Consider the following 24,442-nt stretch of genomic DNA (forward strand, 5'->3'; position numbering starts at 1 on the left):
GGTAGCACTGATGTCTCCTTATATTAAAGAACTTTCTATTTTTCACTTGGTAATTTGTATATATATATTTACAGCTCAAGTTTTAATCTGTGCTGTAGGCAGAACTACACTGAAAGGTTTTCCAAATCTCAGCTCTACTTGTCTTGTGATGGAAGAAGTCAAATGAAGTCTACCATCATTAGAAGACTGCCTTGTAAGGTACTAAATAAATCTCAGATATTTTTTTATGTGATAGGAATTTTAAAAAAAATCAAGGCAATGAATCATTAACCATATAGTCAGTCAGTGGGCTGCATTCAGATTTGTGGACAACTAAATTGTCTGAAGTTCCTGCTTCATTCAGAGTCCATTTAGCAAGAGTAAAGTAGTGTATTTAGCTATTGTGCAGTAAATCATGCAGCCAAATGGGTGGTTAAACAGTCTGTGAGCACAACATATGGTGTGAAATGAATCTTCTTGCTTCCTACAATCAAGCAAACACAACTGCACCATAAATGCAAAAGATTCATTTTGAAAATGAAAATCTGTCATGCATAATAAAACATAGCTGAGACTGCTGTGGCAAGGGAGCAACTGTGGATGCCTGCCTTTTTAACACTTTTGCTGTAGCTTTATTTGTAGTGTGGCCTGAAAAAATAAAAGATGAAGAGCTGGAGTTTGATTAACAGGAAGCATTTTATTTGTGAGCATGTCTTGCAGCTTGGAAAACTGCATAATCTGTCACTTGACCCCAGATGCTGAAAAGTCAATATTTTAAGGAATTGTGTCATTTCCTTATATAGCAAGACCTGTTCTGTATTAAAACATACATGATTGTTCCAATCCTCATAGAGCATTTATTTCTACAACAAACTAGCATGTTATCCTTCTGAATTAGCAGTTGGATACAATAGTCACATGATGTTAATATGTTCTGGTCTCCTGCAGGGCCATTGCTAGAATCATATGCATACCTCTGGTTGGTTTCATGCATTGTGCTAAGCCATAATTTGTTTACATTGTAATTTGCTAAACAACAATGACCTAATTTGGAAATAAAACAAAATCATAAAGCATGGTTTATAAACCACAATGGTTAAATTTACACATTATGCCAAGACACAACTAAACAGAATACATCATGGACTACTGTAATATGTAACTGCAGTCTTTATTGCTAGCTGAGCCAATGTATCTTTCCCAGATCAGAACATACCAAAACTCAGAATCACCCACTCAGAAAGTACGGTTCAAGAGAGATCTCTTTTAACTTCACATTATAAAATCTAGTTGCAGCAAAATTGTACACGTTTTATTATTTCCAGAATTTCAGAAATGAATAGAGAAATTATGCATTTGTCACAACTCCCCTAGTTTAAGCCTAACAATTTAATTTTTTTTGTGCTGTTTTTTATACTGTAACACTTTGTTATGCATTTATTTGAAAGCCAGGAGGACATTTGTTCCTTTATATGAAGGAACTTGAAAACACAGATATCCCATAGTAGTTTAGAATATGTACTGTGTTTTCCCGAAAGTAAGACCTATCCCAAAAATAAGTCCTAGCTTGATTTTTTGGGGTGGGACTAATATAAGCCCCAACCCAAAAATAAGCCCTAGTTTTGGGGTGAGGCACACACCTAAAAATCAAGCTAGGGCATGGGTGTGGGGGGGTGAAGCTGCCCCACGCACTCTGCATCCACTTACCTTGCAGCTAGACCTCTCCTCACTGGCCCACATCTTCTGCGATGTCCCTAGGCCTGCATTTCACAGTGAGAGGCCTTTCTGGAAGGCCACTGCAGCCAAGAACCAAGTTATGGATTGACTCCATTCAATCTATGGATTGAATCCATAGCTCAGTTCTTGGCTGCCGTGGCCTTCTGGAAATGCAGGCCGGAGCTCCAGTCTCAGCTGCAGAATGAAGTTGCTCCTTCAGCTGCAGAAGAATTTGGCCTGCTGGGCAGGGCTGTAGGTGCCAGAGGTGAGTGGAAAAGACACCACCCAAAAATAAGATCTGGTGCCTTTGGAGGCAAAAAATAAAAATAAGACCGGGTCTTATTTTCAGGGAAACATGATATTGCCAGGGGTGTGTGTGAATTTAGCTCTTAATGTCTGTAGCATGCCATTTATGTAGAAGAGACAAGATACTTCTACTTCCTATTAAAAGTTTCACCTTCCAGAGAATGAAGATGTGTATGTATGTGTGTATGTGTCAAAAATAGGAAGTGAATAAAAGTGCATTTTTTCAGTATCAGATGAGCTAAGCCAGAGCAAGGTTATGAGTTTTAAGGAACAGATTTTAAGCAACAAACAATAGCAAGTTATGCTACTCAGTGACAAGAGTGGAAAATTACAGATAGTCCACAACTTAGGATCAAATTTCCATTGCTAAGCAAGGCATTTAAATGATTTTTGCCCCTTTTTAAATCTTTCTTGCCACAGTTGTTAAGTGAATCACTGCAGTTGTTGAGTGAATCATGCAGTCATTAAGTGAATCTGGCTTCCACTATTGATTTTGTTTATTGGGAAAGTTACAAACTGACTGACTGGGAAGGTTACAGACATGATCATATGAACCTGGGATACTGCAACTATCATAAACACATGCCCTTTGCCAAACACCTAAATTTTGATTACAGGATCAGGGGGGTATTGCAACTGTCATAAGTTTGAAAACCAGTGATAAGCTATGTTTTCAGTGCTGTTGTAACTTTGAATGGTCACTAAACCAATGGTGGTAATACTAGGACTACCTGTAATAGTACCGTGTTTCCGCGAAAATAAGACCGGGTCTTATATTAATTGATGCTCCAAAAGACACATTAGGACTTATTTTCTGGTTAGAGCTTATATTCGGGGAAATATGGTACTGTCTGTTTGGCTGATGATCTTAACTGGGGCTTATTTTGGGGATGGGACTTATATTACGAGTGTCCTGAAAAATCATGCAACAGCTTATTTTCTGGTTGGGTCTTATTTTCAGGGAAACAGGGTAGACATTCTTTACTGGTTTCCTTAGCACTTTACCAGTCATTGGGAAAATATTCTTTGATTATGTCTTGAGGCAACAAGGATCCCAAGTCCCTGTATTCAGTATTTTTGACTTCCTTATTCCAAAAGGGATGTCATAACAACTTTCTTTTTTCAATTGGGGATTTTTTTTGTTTTTTAAAAAAGAGAAAATAATGAAAAATTACATAAAATTGTCATTTTCCCAGCATGATTCTGGGGAAGTTCTGAATGCTGAAAAAATGGGCTTGCAAGTAGGGTATATGTGTACTTTGCTCACCCCTACTTGATACAGAAGGGTGGACAGTCGCTCAGTTATTAATATAGTCCTTGTTTAGTGATCATAGTTAACACTGGCAACCATTAAATGAAATAGTTACTAAATGAAACTATGGTTATAATTTTACTTCAGCTTTTCTTTGCCTCCTTTGCTTTATAGCTTCCTTTGCTTTACATAGGTTGTAAATGTAAGAATTACTTTTTCATCATTGATATAACTGCAAATGATGATTAAACGAGGCAGTTGGTAAACAAGTACAAACAGTGAGAGAAAATGAAGTGTCCTAAATCACCAATGGAACTTCCAAGGTTGAGAGGACTTTAGTCTGAACTGCATGAGCTCTGTTGCAACACATATAGTTTTTCCATCTTATATACTTGCTATATGGAAGATATCTGTACACTAAATCTTTAAAGAAGTGCTATTTGATAGAAGTAAACGCCCTCCAAGTCTCCTTCATTGAGTTGACTAAAGTCTAAAGATTATGAAATACTACTTACGACAGAAAAAAACTAAACTACAGAAATGATAGATTATGCCCCCTGTAGACAGTATGCTAATTTTCAATTAAAATGGGTATTTTTAAATGTTGCCATTATGGAGTGAAGACAGGTCTTTGCCATTTGTCAATGCCATGCTTACAAGTCCTGTCACCCACCCACCCCTTCTCCAAATTGTGTGTGTGTGTGGGCAAAGAGAACCTATCTTTTTGACAGGGAAAAGACAGTGCTTGTCTAGGCTGTGTCACATCTGGATGTATGGCACATTCTCCTTGTCTTATGTTAATTTTTTCTTGCATAAATCAGAAGCAACTAATTAAAAAGAGAAATATTTAATTCTGACATGTTCTTTGAACTGGCATTCCATCTGGTTCTGTTTCTGAATAATAAAATCTGCTGTAGCTATAAAACTTGGCAATCAGCATTCAGATATGGAGAGACAAACAGGACTCAGTATAGTAGGTTCATACACTACACATTTTGGCTTGAGATACTTCCAAATTTCAGCATACCAAATTGTTCCAGCATGGAAAGTATAAACATTAAATGTGAAAGAAGATAATAAGAGAAAAATGCTATTCCTATCCTGGGAGGTAAAAATACCACTGTTATACATTAGCTGTGATTCATTTTTACACATAGGCCATGAAAAATAAAATTGTTTCAGAAATATGCAGTACATAATGTATCCCATGGAACCTACATAAGCCTATATTTATGGCACTGTTTGCTTGGCCTTGCAACCAAATTGCAAATGCCCTTCAGGTACTCCATTAATTTATATCTTTATGACTTTTTAAAATCAACATATATTTTCAAAATAGTCATAAAAGATATCTTTTTGTGGTTCACCTCTTGTTTGGTAACATCTTAAAATCTGGAGATGAAAGCATAATCAATGCGTTTCTGTGACAATATGGAACATTGTAATCCAAAGCAATCAGCTATTTATGCAATTGAAAAGTTATTCTGTGTTAGGAACAGAAGCTGATTAACTCTTGGCACCTTTGAAAAAGATTGCTTTCTATCTACAAGGAGCATGGCTGATTGTACAATATTCCTGCTTCAAAGACAAAAAGCTTTGCTTTGGCACCAAGATAGCTTGCAAATGTGCACCTAAGATATTTTACAATTGCTGGGTCAACAGAGAAAGAAATATGAATGAACTCCCTTGTCTCTTCCAAGGTTCTTAGAAATCCTTTGCAAGCTATAGCTTATTCAGAAACTAACTCCTTTTAATTAACATTTTGAATACTTTTTTGTGATTTAAATTTGATTTTAAACTACCACTTAATCCTGTAGTTTCAAATGCAGAGGAATGTTTAGCACAGCCTAGATAAAAACCTTTCTGGAACGGAGTCCAGAGACTATAGAACAGTGAAAGCCTCTTAATGAATTGCGCTGTTGAAATTGGAGCTTTCAGAAATCCTCAAAAGTAAGAAACAAATGTCCCAAAGTTTCTGGATTTCTTCCATATTTTCCCCTACTTTTGCAGTCTTCCTGCCAGTCATTCTTGTAGCAGACAAGCATGACTACAAGAGAGTCTGATTGCTGGCAAGAAATACTGTCTTTTCAAATTATTATCCTAATAATTTTAGTTTTGTATTCTCCACATTAAACGATGCATTTTAATATTCAGCCAGGCAAAGGCAAGCAGACTTGAGCTCAGTATAATTACAATAAACCCTTTTCAGGAAACTTGGTTGAATGAATGAACGAGAGAGGATAACTGATCCCTTGTGGCATGTTGGATTTCTTACCAGGCTTCCTACTTGGGTTTGATCTGATTGTCTCAAAAGTGCTTTTTCCAAAAGGCAACTGGACTTTCTTATTTTTCTTTCTTTCTTTGAAAACATTTTCATTTCTCATCGAAGAGGCATCTTCAGGAGCCATAGTGGCTCAGTACTAGATTACATTATTGCAGGCAAATTCTATCCACAGTCTGGAGTTTGATCCTGACCAGCTCAAGGTTGCTCAGCCTTCCAGCCTTCTGAAGTTGATAAAACTAGGACCCTGATTGTTGGGGGCAATATGGCGACATTTGTAAACCACTCACAGAGTGCTATAGAAGACTATGGAGCAGTATATAAGTCTAAGTGCTGTAAGTCTAAGTGCAAAGAAAGTCCAGGTGCTTTGGAAAAAAAGCACCTTTGGGACAACCATGACTTGGATGTTTGAGAATCTCTATAGACTTGTTGAGACTTTTGTTCATTTTGCTGATAGGAAATCCTGTTCTGAAATGATGTCTTCATGAAACACATACCTCTCATGAACTTGCTTGCTTGGACACGTTAAGATCAGAGAGAATAGGCGTTTTATTCATCCAGCTCATTACTACTTTATCCAGAAAAACCAGATGTTCATGTATCCATTTCCCTCCTTCACTAAATTTTCAGTATGGATGTTTTTGGATCAGAATATCCTATCAAATTAAATGTGCTAAAGTCTTATTATATAGTCTATCTAGGTGAGCATTTTCCTGGAAAATATATGGCAGCTTTTATGGAAGCAAAGCTGTGATGAATAAATAAATGACTTTATTTTCCACACAGCTTTGCCACTGAAAATAGTTCCAATATTTTGGGGAGAAAAGGTTGGTTAATAGGTTCTTGGCAAGAGTAAATGTTTTGAAACTTTCTGTACCATTAAAGCATTTAAAACTGCTTGATAACTTCAGAAATTCAGTTCATATACTTATCTTTGGATTATTTTATTTATGTTGTGTATTTCTTCCAAAGCTCAAGTAATTCATGAGAGAATCTCCCTTCATTTTATTTTCCCAACAACAATGTAAGGTAAATTGTGTATGAAAGTAACCAATTTAAAATTAGCCCATAAATTGCTATAACTATGAGTGAATTTGAATCTAAGCCTCCTTTGTCCTAATCCAATACTTCAATCACTCTTCATGGTTGACCAAGAACTATATGATCAAGGTTCTTTGAAGAGTCAATATGATCCCAGTAAAATGTTACAAGGATCTCTATCTGCACTCCAGCTGCCCAATCTTTGCATAAGGAAGCAAGTTACGAGCATACTACAAAAATAATAAAGTTGATCTAACGAGTTCAGCACAGGAGGCCATGCAAAAGAGAAACAACAAGCTACATAGGTACCAGCTGCTTGTCAGATGTTTGCTTTAAACACCCCATCTGAGTCTGGTTTCTTTTGTAAAAGACACCAGAGATGGATTTCGTTTAATCAGTGCAGGATTTTTTTTTTACTTAAAAAACAAAGCTGTAAGGAAGTTTTGTTTGTCGGGCAGATGTAAAATCTAAAATGAGGAATCCCTTTTCAGGAATGTTTTAAGTGGAAGAAAACTAAACCGTTTCAGCTTCATCTAAGATGGGATTGCATCTCTCTCTCTCTCCTGACTCCTCTGATGAAAGGAACTGTGAAGAACAAGAAAAAGCTTGCAGGGATAGTGGAATGCACCGATTCTGGAAGGGCAAGTAGTTAACTCACTCAAGCAAAGATCCTTTTGACCTCCTATCCCCCATCCCTATGAGGGAGTTGTAAAAAGGGCAAAGTTCAGTGAAGGAATAAATGAAAGCTGGAAAACACATGGATGTAGACATAGAATGACCAGGCAACAAGAAACTTAATGGGACCTGGTAGAGATAAAATGACTCACATGGCCTCTGAACCCTTCTATCTTATTTTCATCTTATATGTAGACTATGCAAACTAGTCTAGGCAAAATACATAAGAGCACTTCAATTTTGCCAAGTAACAGATGCTCTACTATCAATTTTGAATCCCTGCTGTCTCTCTGACCTACTTCTGCTCCAATATATTCATTATTACTTTATGGCTTGCTTAGTATAGGTTATGATCCTCTTTATTCAAAAAATAATTTTTGTTACTAGAATACCCATCACCAACAGTTTATCCTGTTAGGTTTGCTTATATCCATCACTTAGGCTACAACTTTTTGTTTCTGTTCAGGCTTCAAAAACAGAATGACAAATTTCCTCATTATTGTACCTGGAAGCTGGGAAATGCAGCACCTATTCAATTTCTTCATTTTTTAAAAATAAGGAAAGCCAACATTTTTTTTTAAAAAAAGCCTGTGACCCTCCACAGTTCTGTAGGATTAGTTAGCTGGATTCCAACTTCTTTCAGCCAGCTCTGCAATATGTTATGAATGTTGGAAATTGTACCCCAGCAAAATTCACAGGTGCCACATAGCTGTGTGATAGCTTTTAGAAGTAGATTTGCTGCTTATGGCTTGTGCACTGAAAAACATGAATAAACTGATTTGCCAAAAGTCATGGTAATATATCTTTTGATGGATAAATGCACGTATCACTGTATCAGTTTGTGACATAACTGTTTAAGCATTAGAAGAACAGAAGTCCCACTTTATTTGAATGAAATACAATATTCTATGCACTACAATATAATTAAAGCTATAATTTTATCTTGGGATAATATGTTAGCACCAACACTGCTTGCATAACAAATTCTGAGCATAAAACATACACAAAAGAGATTCTCTTTGGCTTAGCAATATGAAAATTGCATTTGTATGCCTATTTACACAGAAACAAGTTCCCTTGAGCTTAATTTGAGTTTTTATTTGGGCCCAAAACAGAAAAGGCTTCTCAAAGAGGTACTGAAATGAATATTGAAGGACTCATTGGACATTTATGTGGCTCTTTAAAGAAGCTTCAACTTTTCCTGGCTTCACACAGGTCCTATGGAAGCCCTGGAAGAGATACAGATATTAATCAGCCCTGGAGAGGTGTGATGAACAGGCAGCTGTGAAGTTATCTGTGAAACTGTGATGAAGCTACATATCTGCCTGGTGAAGTCATAATAAGCTGGTGACACCATTGTGTGCTATCAATTCACTGTCCTTTAATTAAATACTAATATCAAGACAAAACCTACAATGTGCTCCTATATTCAGGTGTGTGTACCTATCTCTATTTATAACACTGCTTCAAGAAATTAATTCATTAAAGTTAATGAGATTTTGTGAACAGCACCTCTTCTGGTTTACGTAGCAGCCTAAACTAAACTGCTACAACAAATGACAGAATGTGCTTTACTCACTTCTGAATTGATTTTTTAGTATTGTAGATGCTCCCAAATGGTCTTTACTTCCTTTTCCACTCAATTTCTGAAACAACACCCTATTCTTTTAATATTTATCATATTGCAGTTGAGGGGAAAAATGAACATTGATATACACTGATGTGGAAAGGATTTTTCTAGCAGGATTTCCAAGAAAAATTGGTTTAGAAAAAGATTTTCTAAAAATAATTACCGTTTGTCATATGGCATCCCACCTTAATATCTGAACAAATGTTTGTTTGCATAGTAGGCAGAAATACTCTCTCTCTCTCTCTCTCAAACACACACACACACACACACACACACACACACACACACACACACACATTCATTTTCAAATATAAGTTGGCTGGTGAATGACATAATTTTTACAGCAAGTTTATATTTCTTTTCAGACAGTTGTTTAGATTGGCATTTATAGGAGAGCTTATCTAAACATCTTGTACATGTGCCTGAGGGATAGGCAATGAAAATTTGGAGTGAATGTTTTTCTTTCTCTCTTTCTCTTTTTGCTTTTAGGAACATGTATCCAATATTGTCTACAACAACCACTGGTAATAAGGTGCAGCTAAGGTAAAGCCATTTTTTAGGATTTCTTTCCTCTGAATTTTTGTCTTAAGTACAAAAATTCACAATAAATGTATTTAATCTCCCTACATTTGATAAACACAAGTGTTCTATTCCAGAGGTCTCTAACCATGGCAACTTTAAGATTTGTGGACTTCAACTCCCAGAATTCCTCCGCCAGCCAAGCTGGCAGAGGAATTCTGTAAGTTGAAGACCACAAGTCTTAAAGTTGCCAAGTTTGGAGACCTCTGTTCTATTCAGTCTATGTCAGGGGTAGGCAACCTTGGCTCTTTTATGACTGATGGACTTCAATTCCCAGAATTCCTGAGCCAGTCCACGAGTCATAAAAGAGCCAAGGTTGCCTACCCCTGGTCTATGTCATTTCATATTTTATTATCACTCCTGGAAATTATAACAATAGGCATTCTGTTTTACTGTGAGGAAAGCACAATTTGGATGAACTCTTTGTTTCTGGAGAACAATTCCCCCCATCCCTGAACAACAAAACGGGTTGAATAATACTTCTCCAGGGCTTTTTTTTAGGTAGGGGCATCTACTGCATCTGACTATGACAGAGTTCCATGAAAAATTGAGGCGCAACATTCATTCAAATGCAGTAATGACATTCACACTAAGTTTTGTAAGTTCATCAAAAAAGAAGGGGCTCATCAATTTGCATTCAGAAGCTTCTCCTCAAGGCATTTGTATCCACAACTCATTCCTTTGCCTCTTGATCATAGGTTCTTGAATACTTTTAATATACTAACAATCAGTATAATTCAGCCAACTCATGTGCAACTTGTCAAGCTTTGTAACTCATTAGATTTTATTTTTAAGACTTCTTTTAAGGGAAAACTTAAAAATGCTAGTCTCTAATTTCATAATTCCTGTAAAATAATAACACCAGGTGGTCACAAGCCAGGACTTTGTTTGAAACAGTTCCCATGTGCTTGGGGAAAAAAAGCAAAAACAAAGTGGTAGGGAGAAATTTCATCAGTTTGCTTTCTCAATAATTACAGCAACAATTGCAAAACACCCAGTTGCTGAAAGTCAGGCGGCATATAAATTTTATATATTGTTATTGCCAATAATTGTTTTGCATCCATGGCTATTTGGGGCTGTGCAACACTTCTTGCCAGTTAGCAGTATATGTGATGTTCTCAAAAGTCAGAGACTTGTAGCAGTTAACTACCATATTTTACATCACCTGTTCCTTTAGCCTTTCACTAAAAATTTGCCTGTCTGATAAAATTTGCCTGCAAAATATGCTCTTTAGAATACTTCCCCAAACAATAGAACATATATTAGGGAAGACACATATCCTGCTCATTTTACAAGATTATGTGCCAAAATTGTTGAATGCATTGTTTTTAATGCAAATAATTTGTTTATGTGTTTTGTCCAAAAACCTTTATATTCCTGTTTCCTGTTCCTAAATTTGCATTAAATTATAGCTATACAGCTGAAGCCTATGAAAATCATGGCTAAGTTTATATATTTTACTAAACTATGGTTTTGTTTAACTATGTTTATGGAATAAAATGTAATTGGATGGATATGGAATACACTTTAGTTTGCAAATTAAAGTGGCTGATTTCACATGATGAATTAAGCACATTACAGTTTTATGTAATATGCTGAGGCATCGATAGTCACAGAATGAATCCTTCTAAAATAACCTCTTAAGTGATTTGAATGACTCAATTGTAATTGTCTCTGTCTGAGGGGGTTTTCTAAATGTTTATTCATACTTGTCTACTTTTAGTGAAAGAATGGATGTTAATGTTACCCTCATGAAAACTTTTCTATCCCCTATACCAGAAAGGCAAAGTATATTTATTTATTATTTTACTATTATCCAAGGTATAATAATTGTGGTACACACTATGTATCATTATTATGAATGTTGTTGATTGGAGTGTCCTTGTAGCTATGGATTTTATGACTTTAAAAAGTTTTATCTTGTTATAAAACAACAGAACAATTTCCATACAGGTGGTTGCATAAATTAAATAAATACAGGTAGTCCTTGATTTACAACCACAATTGAGCCAAAAATTTCTGTTGTTAAGTGAGACATTTGTTACGTGAATTTTGCCCCATTTTTGTGACCCTTTTTGCACAGTTGTTAAGGGAATCCCTGCAATTCTAAAGTTAATAACACAATTGTTAACTTCCCCATTACTTTGCTTGTCAGAAGGTCGCAAATGGTGATTACATGACCCCAGGACACTGCAACTGTCATAAATATGAGTCAGTTGCCAAGTGTATGAATTTCAATCAAGTGACCATGGGGATGCTTGAATGATTGTAAGTATGCTGCTGTAACTTTGAATGATTACTAAATGAGTGATTGTAAGTTGAACTACCTGTAGCTATCAATAAATAGCACTGGACTACTTCTCTCACAATAGGCTCATTTCTGTAGCTGGAAAAGCTTAAAAGTTTGGGTTACTGGTTATTGATCACATTCTTCCCTAATCAGCTAACCTATTTCACCAGTTCCCCACTGACTAACTCATTTGTCTACATGTAGATGGGAAGCGAATAAATAATTTTGCAATACTGCACCTCTTCCAGACTGATCGTGGGGTTCTAGTTATTATATCTTTCAAATCATATAAAATTTTATTTTCAGTTTTATTCCAAATGCATTCCTTGCCTCCCAAGATAGCTCCCTCATGATGGAGTCACTTTTCTAATGTTGGGGCCAACATATGTAGATAAACCTTTCTGTGATGGTAACAGCTTTTATTTGACTTAAGAGTTCCAAGTTCATGTTCCGCTACTAGCATGTCTGCATTTGATTTTTACTTTCAACAGCCTACATGTACCAAATATACAACTTACATATACTGAACATTTCTATTCATAAGATGCTCAATCTGCATTTTATTAAATTCAATGGCTACAACTTTTTTAGAAGTGTTTTTAGGGTGTTATTGTGATCTGTTGTTGAGTCAAGCATTAATATGTCAGGATTTCCATGACATATGTACCTTTTAATATCACACATCCATTTTAAGATACTATGATGATGATGACTGTAGATGTTTTCACTCAATCAATGATCTAGTAAACTTGACTATTGCTGTTTTCCTTATCTAGCTTCAGTTGCTAGTATTCGGAATGTGACATAGGACAGTAGAATAACATAGGCTTTAGACAAATGTGTCCTATTCTGTAATGTAAGAATGTGGCAATCGTCTCCAATGAGTTAAGTTTGTAGTATTAAAACAAACTTGTAATGAGTTAATTTTTTTCCTCTGTTGCCACCTCAGAATTTATCATTTATGTTCACCAGTATTTCCATGTGTTTCTCTTGCTTAAGTTCTCTCTTGAGTTTCTTTTTAAGAGCAATGGGAACCATTCTTGATGCAAGGAAAAGTACTTAAACATCTGGTTCCAGCTTTATTTGACACTGGTCTGGTACACAGGCATAACCTGTAAACACATCTGCAAAACATTCTTTTCCTTTTTTCCTTTGTTAGATCAGCATCTTCTGGATTGGGTATTCCTTTTAAAAAGTTCATTAGTTACCAGCACAATGCTGATATATAAAATTCCAGAGGATACCTTTTTATTTTAGTGATATTTCAAAACCTACCCCCCATATGTGTATGTATATGCATGTATCTATATTTATATCTATACCTACTTCCAAAGGTGTTGGTCGTAATGGTTAGAGTTATTATTCAATAGTAAAGTTAGTCTGTTTCCCTTTTCTCTCTCTCTCCTCCCAATCATCCATCCATCCATCCATCCATCCAACTTTTAAACAATGAATATGATCACTATTTCATTACTGTAACTCTGAATATTTAAGATTTTTCTATGCACTTCATTCAGTGTTTATTACCACTACTACTACTTCAGCACTGCAGAAAATCTGTCTTTGCTTTTGATTAAATAAATAGTTATTTTATCTTATTTTAAAATGTGGATTGTTTTTATTGAACTTTCTGTAATCTGCCCAGGAAAAATACTGCTTGAAGAGTGGGTTATAAGCAAACAACTTTATAATTAGACTGAAATCTTCAAGCATGCATCAATATGACTTAGTGATCCATATATATAAAAGGGACATTTAGAACAGCAACTATTTTAATTTCATACAAAAATTTGACTACAGGAGTACCTCTTCTACACTATGTGTTTAATTCAGTATACGGTAATAATTCACATAGTAAGTAATGTACTCTCTTACCATCTGTGTACCTTGAGATTCCTCTACATGTATATATGCACATTTGCACAAGCTGTTAATTTTCAATTTTTTAATAATTTTCTTCCAGATTATATTCCTTTTTAAGGAAATGTGGATAAGCAAAGGTCATGCCTAGGAATTGCTAAAAAAAGCAGTAACAAGGCAATTCAAAACTTAAAAAAATTGAAGGTGCTAAATATGTTTACAAACATACAGGTCTTGCTTGAAGACTTCTAAATTATTGAGGTTATTTAATACAAGGTTTCTGAAATATAACTACTGGTTCTAAATGTACAGACTAAATGTGTTTTAAAAAATTAATTACTGCAGCCAGAGAAAAAAAAATGCCAGCATTTTAAAAGAAATATATTGAAAATATAATAATAAGATCCTTGCATGTTATGGATTTGATTAACATTTTACTCCTTTGGGATTCTAATTGTACAATAACAGGAGTTCCTTAGATTTTAAATACCACAGACAGGAATAGATTTCACTAAAAACAGATGTGGAAACCTTATGTTGGCCTTCTTACATGTTTTAAGAACTAGTGTTGTTGGTCATTGGTATATTAACATGTTTGTTATTGGGATTAACTACACTGATTTTCTCATGAAACTATATGTTAATGAATGAAGATTTGCACTTCAGCTACAGCTCCTTGCTCTTAATTAAATATAAAGGTAACTTGAAAAAAAGAATATACTACTCCAATTTGAAAAGGCCCTGAAACATAGATAGAGCACATGTAGATGTACAGACTCAGTTTTGGTAAACTTACAATAAACATTTTGGATTTTATCTCTAATGAGAATGGTTCATTCCTCCTAATATTTCAGTCTAAGAACCATAATTCCATGGTTCTTTGATGTTATTTAAACCTTTTGTTTTATTTTTAAAAATATGTTAGTTTTTGTTTTCAGATATTTTACTACTATCAATTACTCATGGTGATATTTATCTATGCATTTATTGGCTATCTTGTGCTTATTTATGTGTTTGAAACCCATTAAATCATGAATGTCTTATTTGGTACTAAGTAGCAGCAGCATCTAAAGACCCAGGCCATCTAAGTTCACTGACCAAGCAAAAGGGTTGAATACACTGACTTAGCACACTTAGTGCAAAACTTTACTAAACAGTGAGGCCACACAAACAGCCCCTCCCACTTCCAGTTCCAGTGTTAACTGGCCGGATGCCCTTCCTGACACCTATGTGGAGTTTGCAGCAGATATTTTTTTCTTTGTGTCCTGAAAGAGAAATATCTGCTGCTACCTAGGATTGAATTCTCAACTTTCCCACTGAGAAGTGAGTGTCTTCACCACCAGGCCACCAGGCCTCTCCTCTCTTAATTACAACTACTGTTATTGCTTGCCTTTAAGCCCCCTGACATACATTTCTTCCTAAACACCTGCAAGTGAAACCTTCCACTTAAAAGATGCGGTTCAGGTATCAAGGAGGCTTGTGCCTTGCATTCTACATCCCAGTCCTAGGCCAACAGCCATTCTCCATCCACAATCAAACATTTCCACCATCTTCTGATTACCTTTGGCCAACCAGGATAAGAAATAATGAACAGTAGCAGGTAAGCTATGAAACACCCATGCCTCCTTTCCATCCCCCATCTGGAGGGAGAGCAACTATTAGTAAACCCAGCATCCCTAATTCAATAAAATCTTCCCCACTGCCCCCATGCGAAGCCTCTTCATAAGTTTATGAGGGAAAATGGAGGACCCACCAAGATTTAAAACAATAACAACAAAGTGATCAATAGTCAGTGGTATTTTTTGTATATATTTTTTCTTCTGAATGAAAGAGTGATAATACAAATGCAAATCTGTGGAGATAATTGGCAATAAGTAATTTGTTTTATTTTTCTTTACAGGCAAAATTTGTTGAATTTTCCTGTTACTTATTCATTAGGAGTCAGAATTAACTGATTTTGGTGTGCCACACCAAAATGGGAATATGTTTGCTTCTTGCCATTAACTGGCTTTTAACTGCTCAGGCTGTGCTGAGATCTCAAAAGCTGGACACCTGACAGTCCCATTGTGGACTAAAAATTGAAGAATGAAAGATTTCCTCTGTCTTTCTTCCACATGCTGATAACTACTCAAAAAAGTTTGTAACCTTTCTTGCAGACAGCTAATCTCAAAGGAAACATTGGATATGAATGTTCTTATTGATGACTAATGATGCATTATTCCTATATGTCAGTTAGGTATTTCCTATGGAAAACAATAAAAACACAAATATTGTCCCATTTGTTTGAACTACTGGAAGTTTTCAACACTACATTAATATTCTTACAAATGTGAAAGTTTCTGCTTTGGATCCTATTGTCTTCAGAGGAAAGTGAAAGTTCTAATTAAACAGAGCAAGAGAAAAATATTCTGTTAATTAAGCCTCTGAATTCTGATCAAACTCTTAAAAACATTCAGTGCTCTAGCAGCATTATTTTGATTCAGCTGTACCGCTATTCAAGCAAATAGTTTTTTATTGCCATAAATGATTAAAAGAAAGTTTGCATTTTCAGTTGTACATAAAATTGGAAGGAAAGGGTTGCAAGTTCCTTGGGTAAGTCTTTCACTCCTCACTCGCATGCACCCCACAACCTCTTTCCTGGCCTCCCAGTCCTCACACACATAAATTTGCTTATCCCATACCATATTTCCCCTGCTTCCTTTCAGTCACATGCACCCAATGCTCTCTTTTCTTGCCTATGCTCAAACATACATGTGTGCTTTTTGTCCTCATTATCTGGTCTACTTGAGCTTGCACCACATCACTGCACTCCCCTCCTGCAACTTATATATGATGTAGTCTAGGTCTCCCAGAGCCTCATCAACACGCCTGTGGCATATCCATCTTTATTTATTTATTTGGAAAATTTATATTACTGCCTGCTCAAGGTGGCTTACAGGAGGTAAAAAATATATATATAAGAAATAAAAACAATAAAAAATAAAAATAATGAAATAACTCCCATCCTGGTGACATATAATCCTGCTCTGGATTTCCAGCCCTGCTGGCAGAACCACATCTTCAGGGCCTTCTGAAAGAGTATCAGAGTGGGGGCCAATCTAATTTCGGAGCGTTGATGTGCAGAGGGAGGGAGCCTGAAGACCCTGAAAATGTGGTTTTGCCAGCAGGCCTGGAGAATCCAGAGCAGGATGGAGCCCATTAAATGTCACCAGGGTGGGAGTTATTTCATTATTTTTATTTTTTATTATTTTTTCTGGGTACCGCCAGTTATACCTCCTTAGGGGATGGGATCTGCAACATTCTTTGCCTCCTCCACTCTAGTTGGTCGGATGGATGTGACTGCAAGAGATGGTCCCTCAGATAACCTGGTCCCAAGCCATGAAGGGCTTTAAAGGTGACAACCAGCACTTTGAATTGCACCCAGAAGCAAATTGATAACCAATGCAGATCTTGCAGGAAGGTAACATGCGCACACCATGGTCCGCAGATAACCATGCAGGCTGCTGCATTTTGCATCAACTGGAGCTTCCAGATGCTTTTCATGGACAGCTCCATGTAAAGCTGTTTTTACTTGGGATTCTTTCTCACTTAAAGAGCCACATGTCTGGAATTACAATAACAACCAGGACTGGTTGGATTGCAGTCAGTAAGTGATATGGCCCCACATAAAGTACCCCTCAGAAGTTTCTTTATGATACATTCTGGGTTGCCATTTCTAGATGAAAGCTAACCAACCATGTTGCTTTGTGTTACTTTGCTTCAGAACCCCCTTAGCTTTCTTCTACAGATCTTGCATTACAGCAGCCTCAAATGTAAAATTGTATAAGAATAATTATGAAACACTATGGTCGAAGGTACAAGGGGACTTAAATAATTGGAAAAAATTACAATTATCATTACTGGGAAGAATTGCAGTTGTTAAAATGAATGTTCTACCAAAGTTTCTCTTTTTGTTTCAAATGATACCTATATTGAAAAAGGATGCCAACCTTGATCAATGGCAGAAGGGTATTAACAAATTTATTTGGGCGGGGAAAAAACCAAGAGTTAAATTTAAGATTTTACAAGATGCTAGGGAAAGAGGGGGACTTAAGGTGCCGAATTTGAAATTGTATTATGATGCGGTTGCCTTGACGTGGGTTAGTGATTGGCTTAATTTAACTAACAAGAGAATACTTCATCTTGAGGGATGGGATTTGGTATATGGATGGCATGCATATTTGCTTTACGATAAGAAGGTGGACAGGGCTTTTAAATCCCATATTCTTAGAAGTGCTTTATTGTGTGTCTGGAAAAAGTATTATTATAAGTTAAATTATAAAATACCGATTTGGGGAATTCCTGGACACGCGATAGAGGGCGTATCTATGGGAGTGAGTATGGATATGGTTTCTTATAAGGAACTACTTAGATTGCAAGGGACTGATTGGCAACTTAAATCATTAGAGGAGTTAAGACAAGAAAACATAAGTTACTCTTGGTTTCAATATACCCAATTGAAAGTTAGGTGGAAGTTAGATCAAAAGGTTGGCATCACAATTACAGATCAAAATTTAGTAAAACAAATTAGAGATTTAAATTGTGCACATATAAAGAGGATATATAATGCTTTAATTGAATTGGATTCGGAAACGGAACTGGTTAAAGACTGTATGATAAAGTGGTCACAAAATATTCAGGAACCAATTTCGTTGGACAAAATTTACTCAAATTTAAATTTAAATTTACTTACTTAAATTTACTCAGGCTCAAAATTTAAGAGAAAATTTTTATAAAATGTTTTATAGATGGCATCTGGATCCCAAGAAGTTGTCTAACATGTATCCTAACTTACAGTCTAAATGTTGGAGATGTGGTAGTTTAGAAGCTACCTATTTTCACATGTGGTGGACTTGTAGAAATATAAAAGCTTTTTGGATCAAAATTTGGTGGAACATTCAAAAGATTTTTAAGAGAAAGATAAAGTTTTCTCCGCAATTGTTTTTATTGGGTATTGTGGTAGATTGTGATGTTAAAGAAACTAACTTGATGTTGAACATGATAACAGCAGCACGGTTACTGGTGGGACAATATTGGAAGAAGGATAGTTTGCCCACTATAGAAGAATGGGTGTTTAAAGTTTCGAATCTTGCAGAAATGTCTAAGATTTCTGCTTATTTGAAAGATTATTCACAGGAAAGATATATTTCAGTTTGGAGGAGATGGATAAATTATATTCAGAACAAATATGGGACTAAAAAGTTCCATTTAGCTTAAGAGTAGATTTTAGTGGGATATTGTTATTGGTACTTTGTTTGTAGTTATGTTAAAGGGGAGTTAAAGCACATTATGAATTTGGTTAATTGTATATTATGCATAATTTTTATTTAGAATATGATTATTGTAACTATAATCCTGTATTTAGCTCTGGGAAGTGGGGGGGAAAGTGGGTGGGTTTGGGGTGGGAGGGATTTGGGGATATATTGTAAAATTTTGTTTTTGTAAAACTCTTTAATAAAAAAAAAGAACCCCCTTAGCTTTCTTCTACAGATCTTGCATTACAGGAGACTGAAAATAATCTTCAATGGTGGACGCTCAAGGAGAAAAATTCCATGATTCCATCCAAAACATTTCTAGATGGCTTTAACAAGCACTTTGGGGCTTTTCAGAGATTGCAAAGTCTGATAGTTTGCCAACACTGTGAACTGTGGGACTTTCTGTGAACCGTGGGGCAATCCTGTAGTACATGTTGAAGCTCTTTAATTTAGAATGTTTGGGTGCATGCCCCATTTTTTCCATGATGCACAATGAATCATATAATATTACTGAAATTGCTCAGCTTGGAAAATGTTTTTGAAAGGTCTGGCAGAAAAAGCAGAAAGAAGCTTTCTCCCACAGCAGTGACCACACTAACTCAAGGCAAAATGCATAGTTTCATTAAGAAAAAAATGTTTTGTCTTTTTGCCTTGACAAAGCTAACCATATCTCTTTCAGAGTGCAAACATTTTTGCCAAACTGAATGTAGGTTACTTTGCACCAATTTATTAACTATTTCTTCACTTTATTTTTCACCTCTGATGAACAGGGGACTAGTCTTTCATTTCATGCTTCATTTTTAAATTTACAAAAGCAGTTTGCTCTTTGGTTCCACTTCTGAGTCATGGACACAAGTCTAATATTCTAGTGTACAAAAAAAAAGTATATACAATTTCAACTTTGGTCTAATTTTGTGAAAAGCATAGATCACAAGTAAAATGTTCAGTTGTATATCCATATATTAAGCAACTCTTGAGTATCATTCATCAGCAAGCTAGCCAGGCTGTTTCATCAGACCATTTCACTTTAAGTGCCTGTTAAGCTAATATTGACTTTTCCCATTAAAACAAAATCTGATATTTGTGCCTAGAAGACTGAAAAAAATGCAGGAAGGAAAAGAATGGATCTTCTTGACCTTTTCTTTATTTTCCCTCTATACCTTTGAGAGTTAGCATATTTGTGATATAAACTAATAGGGATGGCAAAGAGTGAAGACATTCAGGAAAAGAATATATTTTCTAAATATTTTTTCTATATTGTTTTTAAAAAGTAAAAAGAAAAAATATTTTGGAAAATTTATTTACCATTTTAATTAGTCTGTTTGCTATCCTTGAAAATCTGCCAACAAATTTGTATACCTTTTATAAACATGATTTGATTTTTCTTACCTGTATCCATTCTCTAGTAGAATCAATTTCAGGCGTCCATCCATTCTCAGGATAGTTTAAACGGGACCTTTCAGATGACCACTGGGGGTTATATTGGGAAGAGGCAGTAATCTGGTCAGAATGAATTTCACCAGATTCCATGCCAAGTGGTTCCATGCACTGGAAATCTGAGCAAAAAACAAGCATTGATATTCTTATTTAAGACAGGAATACTTATATATTGTTATATTACTTTACAAATAAGAAATCAGATAGTTCTGATTTCAGCTTTTAAAATTATGCTAGACAATCAATGACTCACTGGGTCATCATTTCAGAGACATTTCCTTACTTAAATGGAGAAATAGAATGACTTATAGGAGGGCAACAAAAAATGGAAACAGGAATAACTTTCGACGTCCTGCTGGCTTCCCCATTGACTTTCCTTGTGGGAAGCTAGCAGGGAGCACTAGAAATGACAATCATATGACCATAGCTAATTGTGGCAGTGGTACAGCCATGAGACAATGGTGAAGTAGCCACAATTTTACCAAATGGGTCTGGATTTTGGATGCATTCTGTAAGTTAGCCTATTAAGGCACACCAACCTTGCATAATTTTCTGTATTTGGTGTATTAGTTTTGATTAGAGTTTTTTGCATTGTGACCTATCTATCTGCTCTTCATTCCAGTTCTTTTAACAAGCATTAATTTCACACAAAGAAAACATTTGTGTAACAATAAATGGTATAATAACATAAGAAAGGACAAATGAAGTGATGAATGTAATTAAATTGACTGCAATTTAAATTGTGTGTGAAATTTTATTAGAAAAGATCAAATTGGATCTGGTTGGTCAGCATGTTTCACTTTGGAAAGAAATCTTTCATAAAGCCAAAGAGAAAAACTACAACTGATTGTATCAGGAGTTTATGTAGATAAGGATTGTTACTTTGAAAATGGAAAATGTGTTTTAGATATTGTCTACAGCATTTGTATCTCCTATAAAGCTGCTTCATATCAAGAGCCCTCAAGCTTATTAACTGAAGAATTATTTCCATAAAACAGAGAATAAGCATTTTTTTAACATTATTTTGCTTAGAAAACAAATCAAGCCAAAAATCTGGGGTGAGGTGCAGATAATCTGGCAATAGATTTTAACCCTTAGCTACAATATTCTCTTTTATAGTCTTGCTAGAGAAGGATTACTGGTTGTACTCTTTTTTCCTGACATTGACTGTTATTTCTAGATTTAGTTCTTTCCCCCCACCCCCTTTTTTCCAGTTCTTTCTCCCTTTTTCTCTGATCTTTAGCTTTATCTTGAAATTACTTATAGCTAAGTCCTTCTACATGCAGAATGAAAATTGTCAGAAATGTTGTTTCCCTATGAATCTCTGTTTTTTGTTGTTATTTTGTTGTCATGTTTTTTAGTTGCATTGTCTTCAGCTGGGCTATGGATGGAATGATATTTCAATAGTTTGTACATTCTGAAGACATTTAATTTTAATTGTTGTTAAATAAGAGAATAACACCTGTACACTAATTCTATCTACTTCTGTATAACTATCTACCTTCTATCATCACATTTAACAAAGTTTTTGAATGGTCATATTTGTTTCAGTAATCAGATTTAAGGTGAAAAGTGTTCTGTGTTTGCATAAATAATACATGTTCTTACTTTTATTGATGAAAACTAAAAAATAGCTTTGTGAGAAATCTGTATATTACAAAACTCTTTATCATTGGATAAAATAGTGTATCCTAGTGCAACAGTTGTTGAATCAATATACCTTCAACTTACAGAATATATATAAAATATGGGACCTATGATTCCCCTAGAACTGAAATTTGGTAAAGTTGTGACTATTCAGTGTTGCTGCACTGTCACGATTATCTGCAGGCCCATGATTGGCACTTCCAACACTCCCTGCTAGCTTTCTACAAAGGAAAGTCAAGGGAAACTTAGCAGGAAGTTGGAAGTTACTCCCACTTCCATTGTTTTTTTGGTGTTTATTTTTTGCCCACTCATGGTCATTCTGTTTCTCTGTTTAGGTAGGAAATATCTCTGAAATGATGACCCAATGGATCATGAGCAGTCTAGGTTTAGCTAATGGTTAAAAATTAATTAAGTGGTGGCACACATTACTCTCATTAGAATGCTCAAGCCTCTAACTTAATGCCTAATATATCCTCATATTTCTATATTCATATTCATATTCTATCAATGAAAAAATAAATCAGCTAATCTTGCAAGCCAGTCTCAATGATATTCCTCCTCAGTGTTTTGCAGCAATGAGATGCCAAATACAGGTTACAATGCACTTGAAGAATAGACCCTATACATAAATAATTATAATTTATGAAGTCTTGAACAATTTATATCTAGGTTGGATTTCATTGTTTAAATTTAATGTTCTCAGTTTCAACAAGGGCATGGGAATTCTATAACTTAATGACTTTTTACAGGAACAAATAGGAGTGGATATCTCTCTTGACACTTAAAATCAGAGAGGTTGTTCTAAAAACGTGCATACAAAAGGACATTGGGTTTGTTTATCTATGGTTTCCATGTGTTTCATACAGCACTCAGCAGGAGAGAAGATATGACAGAGAGTATTTTATGCACCACTCTGAAGGATGATTAAACACGGACCTTCTGGAACATTGTTGTGGACCACAGTGTAGTTTGCAGAGAAGCCTTCTTTTGCTATTGCACTGTCGGTATAGAAAACCATGGAGAGAATGCCAGTTGATGACAGGACACGACCAGGTGTGTTTTGTCCACAATATCGCCCAATGTGAGGACCAACTGAAGGAAGATAGTAATACATATATAAAAACAAGAAAAGGGTTGAATGAATCTTTCCAACTATAATCTTTCTAACAACACAAGTTTGTATTAGTAGAAGTCCTGCAAGAGATTATAGGAAGAGAGATCTATAAAATAGGAAGTAAAAAGTATCCTCAAGTGGTTATATCTTATTAATCAGGAAACAATCTATTGTTCAGCTCCATAACAAAAATATTGTTCTCACAATATTCCAGTTACATATACTTGAAAAATATATTTAGCTAACTTAACAAAATTTAATTTTCACATTCTGGATTACATACTTTTTTGAATTCTGTGATGTATTCATAGAGAACTAAGAGGAAATACATTAAAATGATATTTTGATATAAAATACAAAAAGCATAATCATGGAAATACATAAATATTATTTTGTTAAGTTTTTAAATTAAAAATTATACATTTATGACAAATATGACAAAATGGAGTTATAAATGAACATGGAGTAAAAGACATTACAAACAAAATTAGACTAATCCATCTAACCATAATTCAATTAATAATGCAAGATATTGGAATAAACAACATATATTTCCACATAATGTATTTTAGTATGATGTCATAAGTTGTGAGACAGATGATTATAAATATGAAGGAACATTTTTCAGGACAAACACAGGAACAAACAAATGATTTAGCTTTCACAAGCAGTTCTAGGAGATAAAACACACTCTAAATAAAAAGCTAACAAGAAGGAAAGTTAAATTGAAATAAAACAAATAATATCTTTCAGAATTAAACAAAGGAATACAGAAAAAATAAAAAAACAAGAATTTCTTAATTTCTTAAAGAGAATTTTCACAGTATATATTAAAATAGTCTTTAACTGATTATTCTTAAAATCTCATTAATAAAAGAAAAAAAATAAGTACATAATCTGATTCCATGATAAAATAGATAAAAGCAAATAATTCAGTGATAAAATACATATGTAGTAATGCAAGTAGTCATCTATCAGACCAATGCATCTCTCTTATGGGGTACCCTTATTTGTTTGATGTATCAGGGTTTTTGCCCAATTGGCTTAATTATAAACTTAGCAGTTCCGCTTAGATCAGATACATTAAAGTCCAAGAGGAAATATGAAAATCTGTGATTCAAATTCCAATTGGTGTTTTTTCCAATAGGATAAGTATCTATGCTTTATTAAGGGAGAGGGGCACGTAATTGACAGTTGAACAAAACGTGAGCAATATTTTCGATGGCTGGGGTACCACATATGCATTCCTCTCCATGATATGCCAAATGGTGGAAGAACATGGAGTACAACAACTCAAATCTTGCTTCCGAATAGACCCCCCCTTAAAAATCACAATGAATA

The 24,442-nt window shown here is 35.1% G+C and overlaps 1 protein-coding gene across 4 annotated transcripts in view; it reads right to left on the bottom strand.

Annotated features, from left to right (window-relative positions):
- NRP1 (neuropilin 1) overlaps positions 1-24,442 on the bottom strand; it is a gene marked incomplete at its 3' end in the record, with an annotated part of 156,887 nt that overhangs the window by 52,954 nt on the left and 79,491 nt on the right. For all 4 annotated transcript variants that reach the window (XM_081345730.1, XM_081345731.1, XM_081345729.1 and 1 more), the window contains exons 5-6: positions 22,924-23,079; positions 20,293-20,459 (exon numbers count right to left, since the gene is read on the bottom strand). In XM_081345730.1, the coding sequence (XP_081201856.1) occupies positions 20,293-20,459; positions 22,924-23,079 (323 nt within the window). The remainder of the gene's footprint in view (positions 1-20,292; positions 20,460-22,923; positions 23,080-24,442) is intronic.

This window comes from Vipera berus (genome assembly GCF_964194415.1).
Source record: "Vipera berus genome assembly, chromosome: Z".
Taxonomy (NCBI): Eukaryota; Metazoa; Chordata; class Lepidosauria; order Squamata; family Viperidae; genus Vipera; species Vipera berus.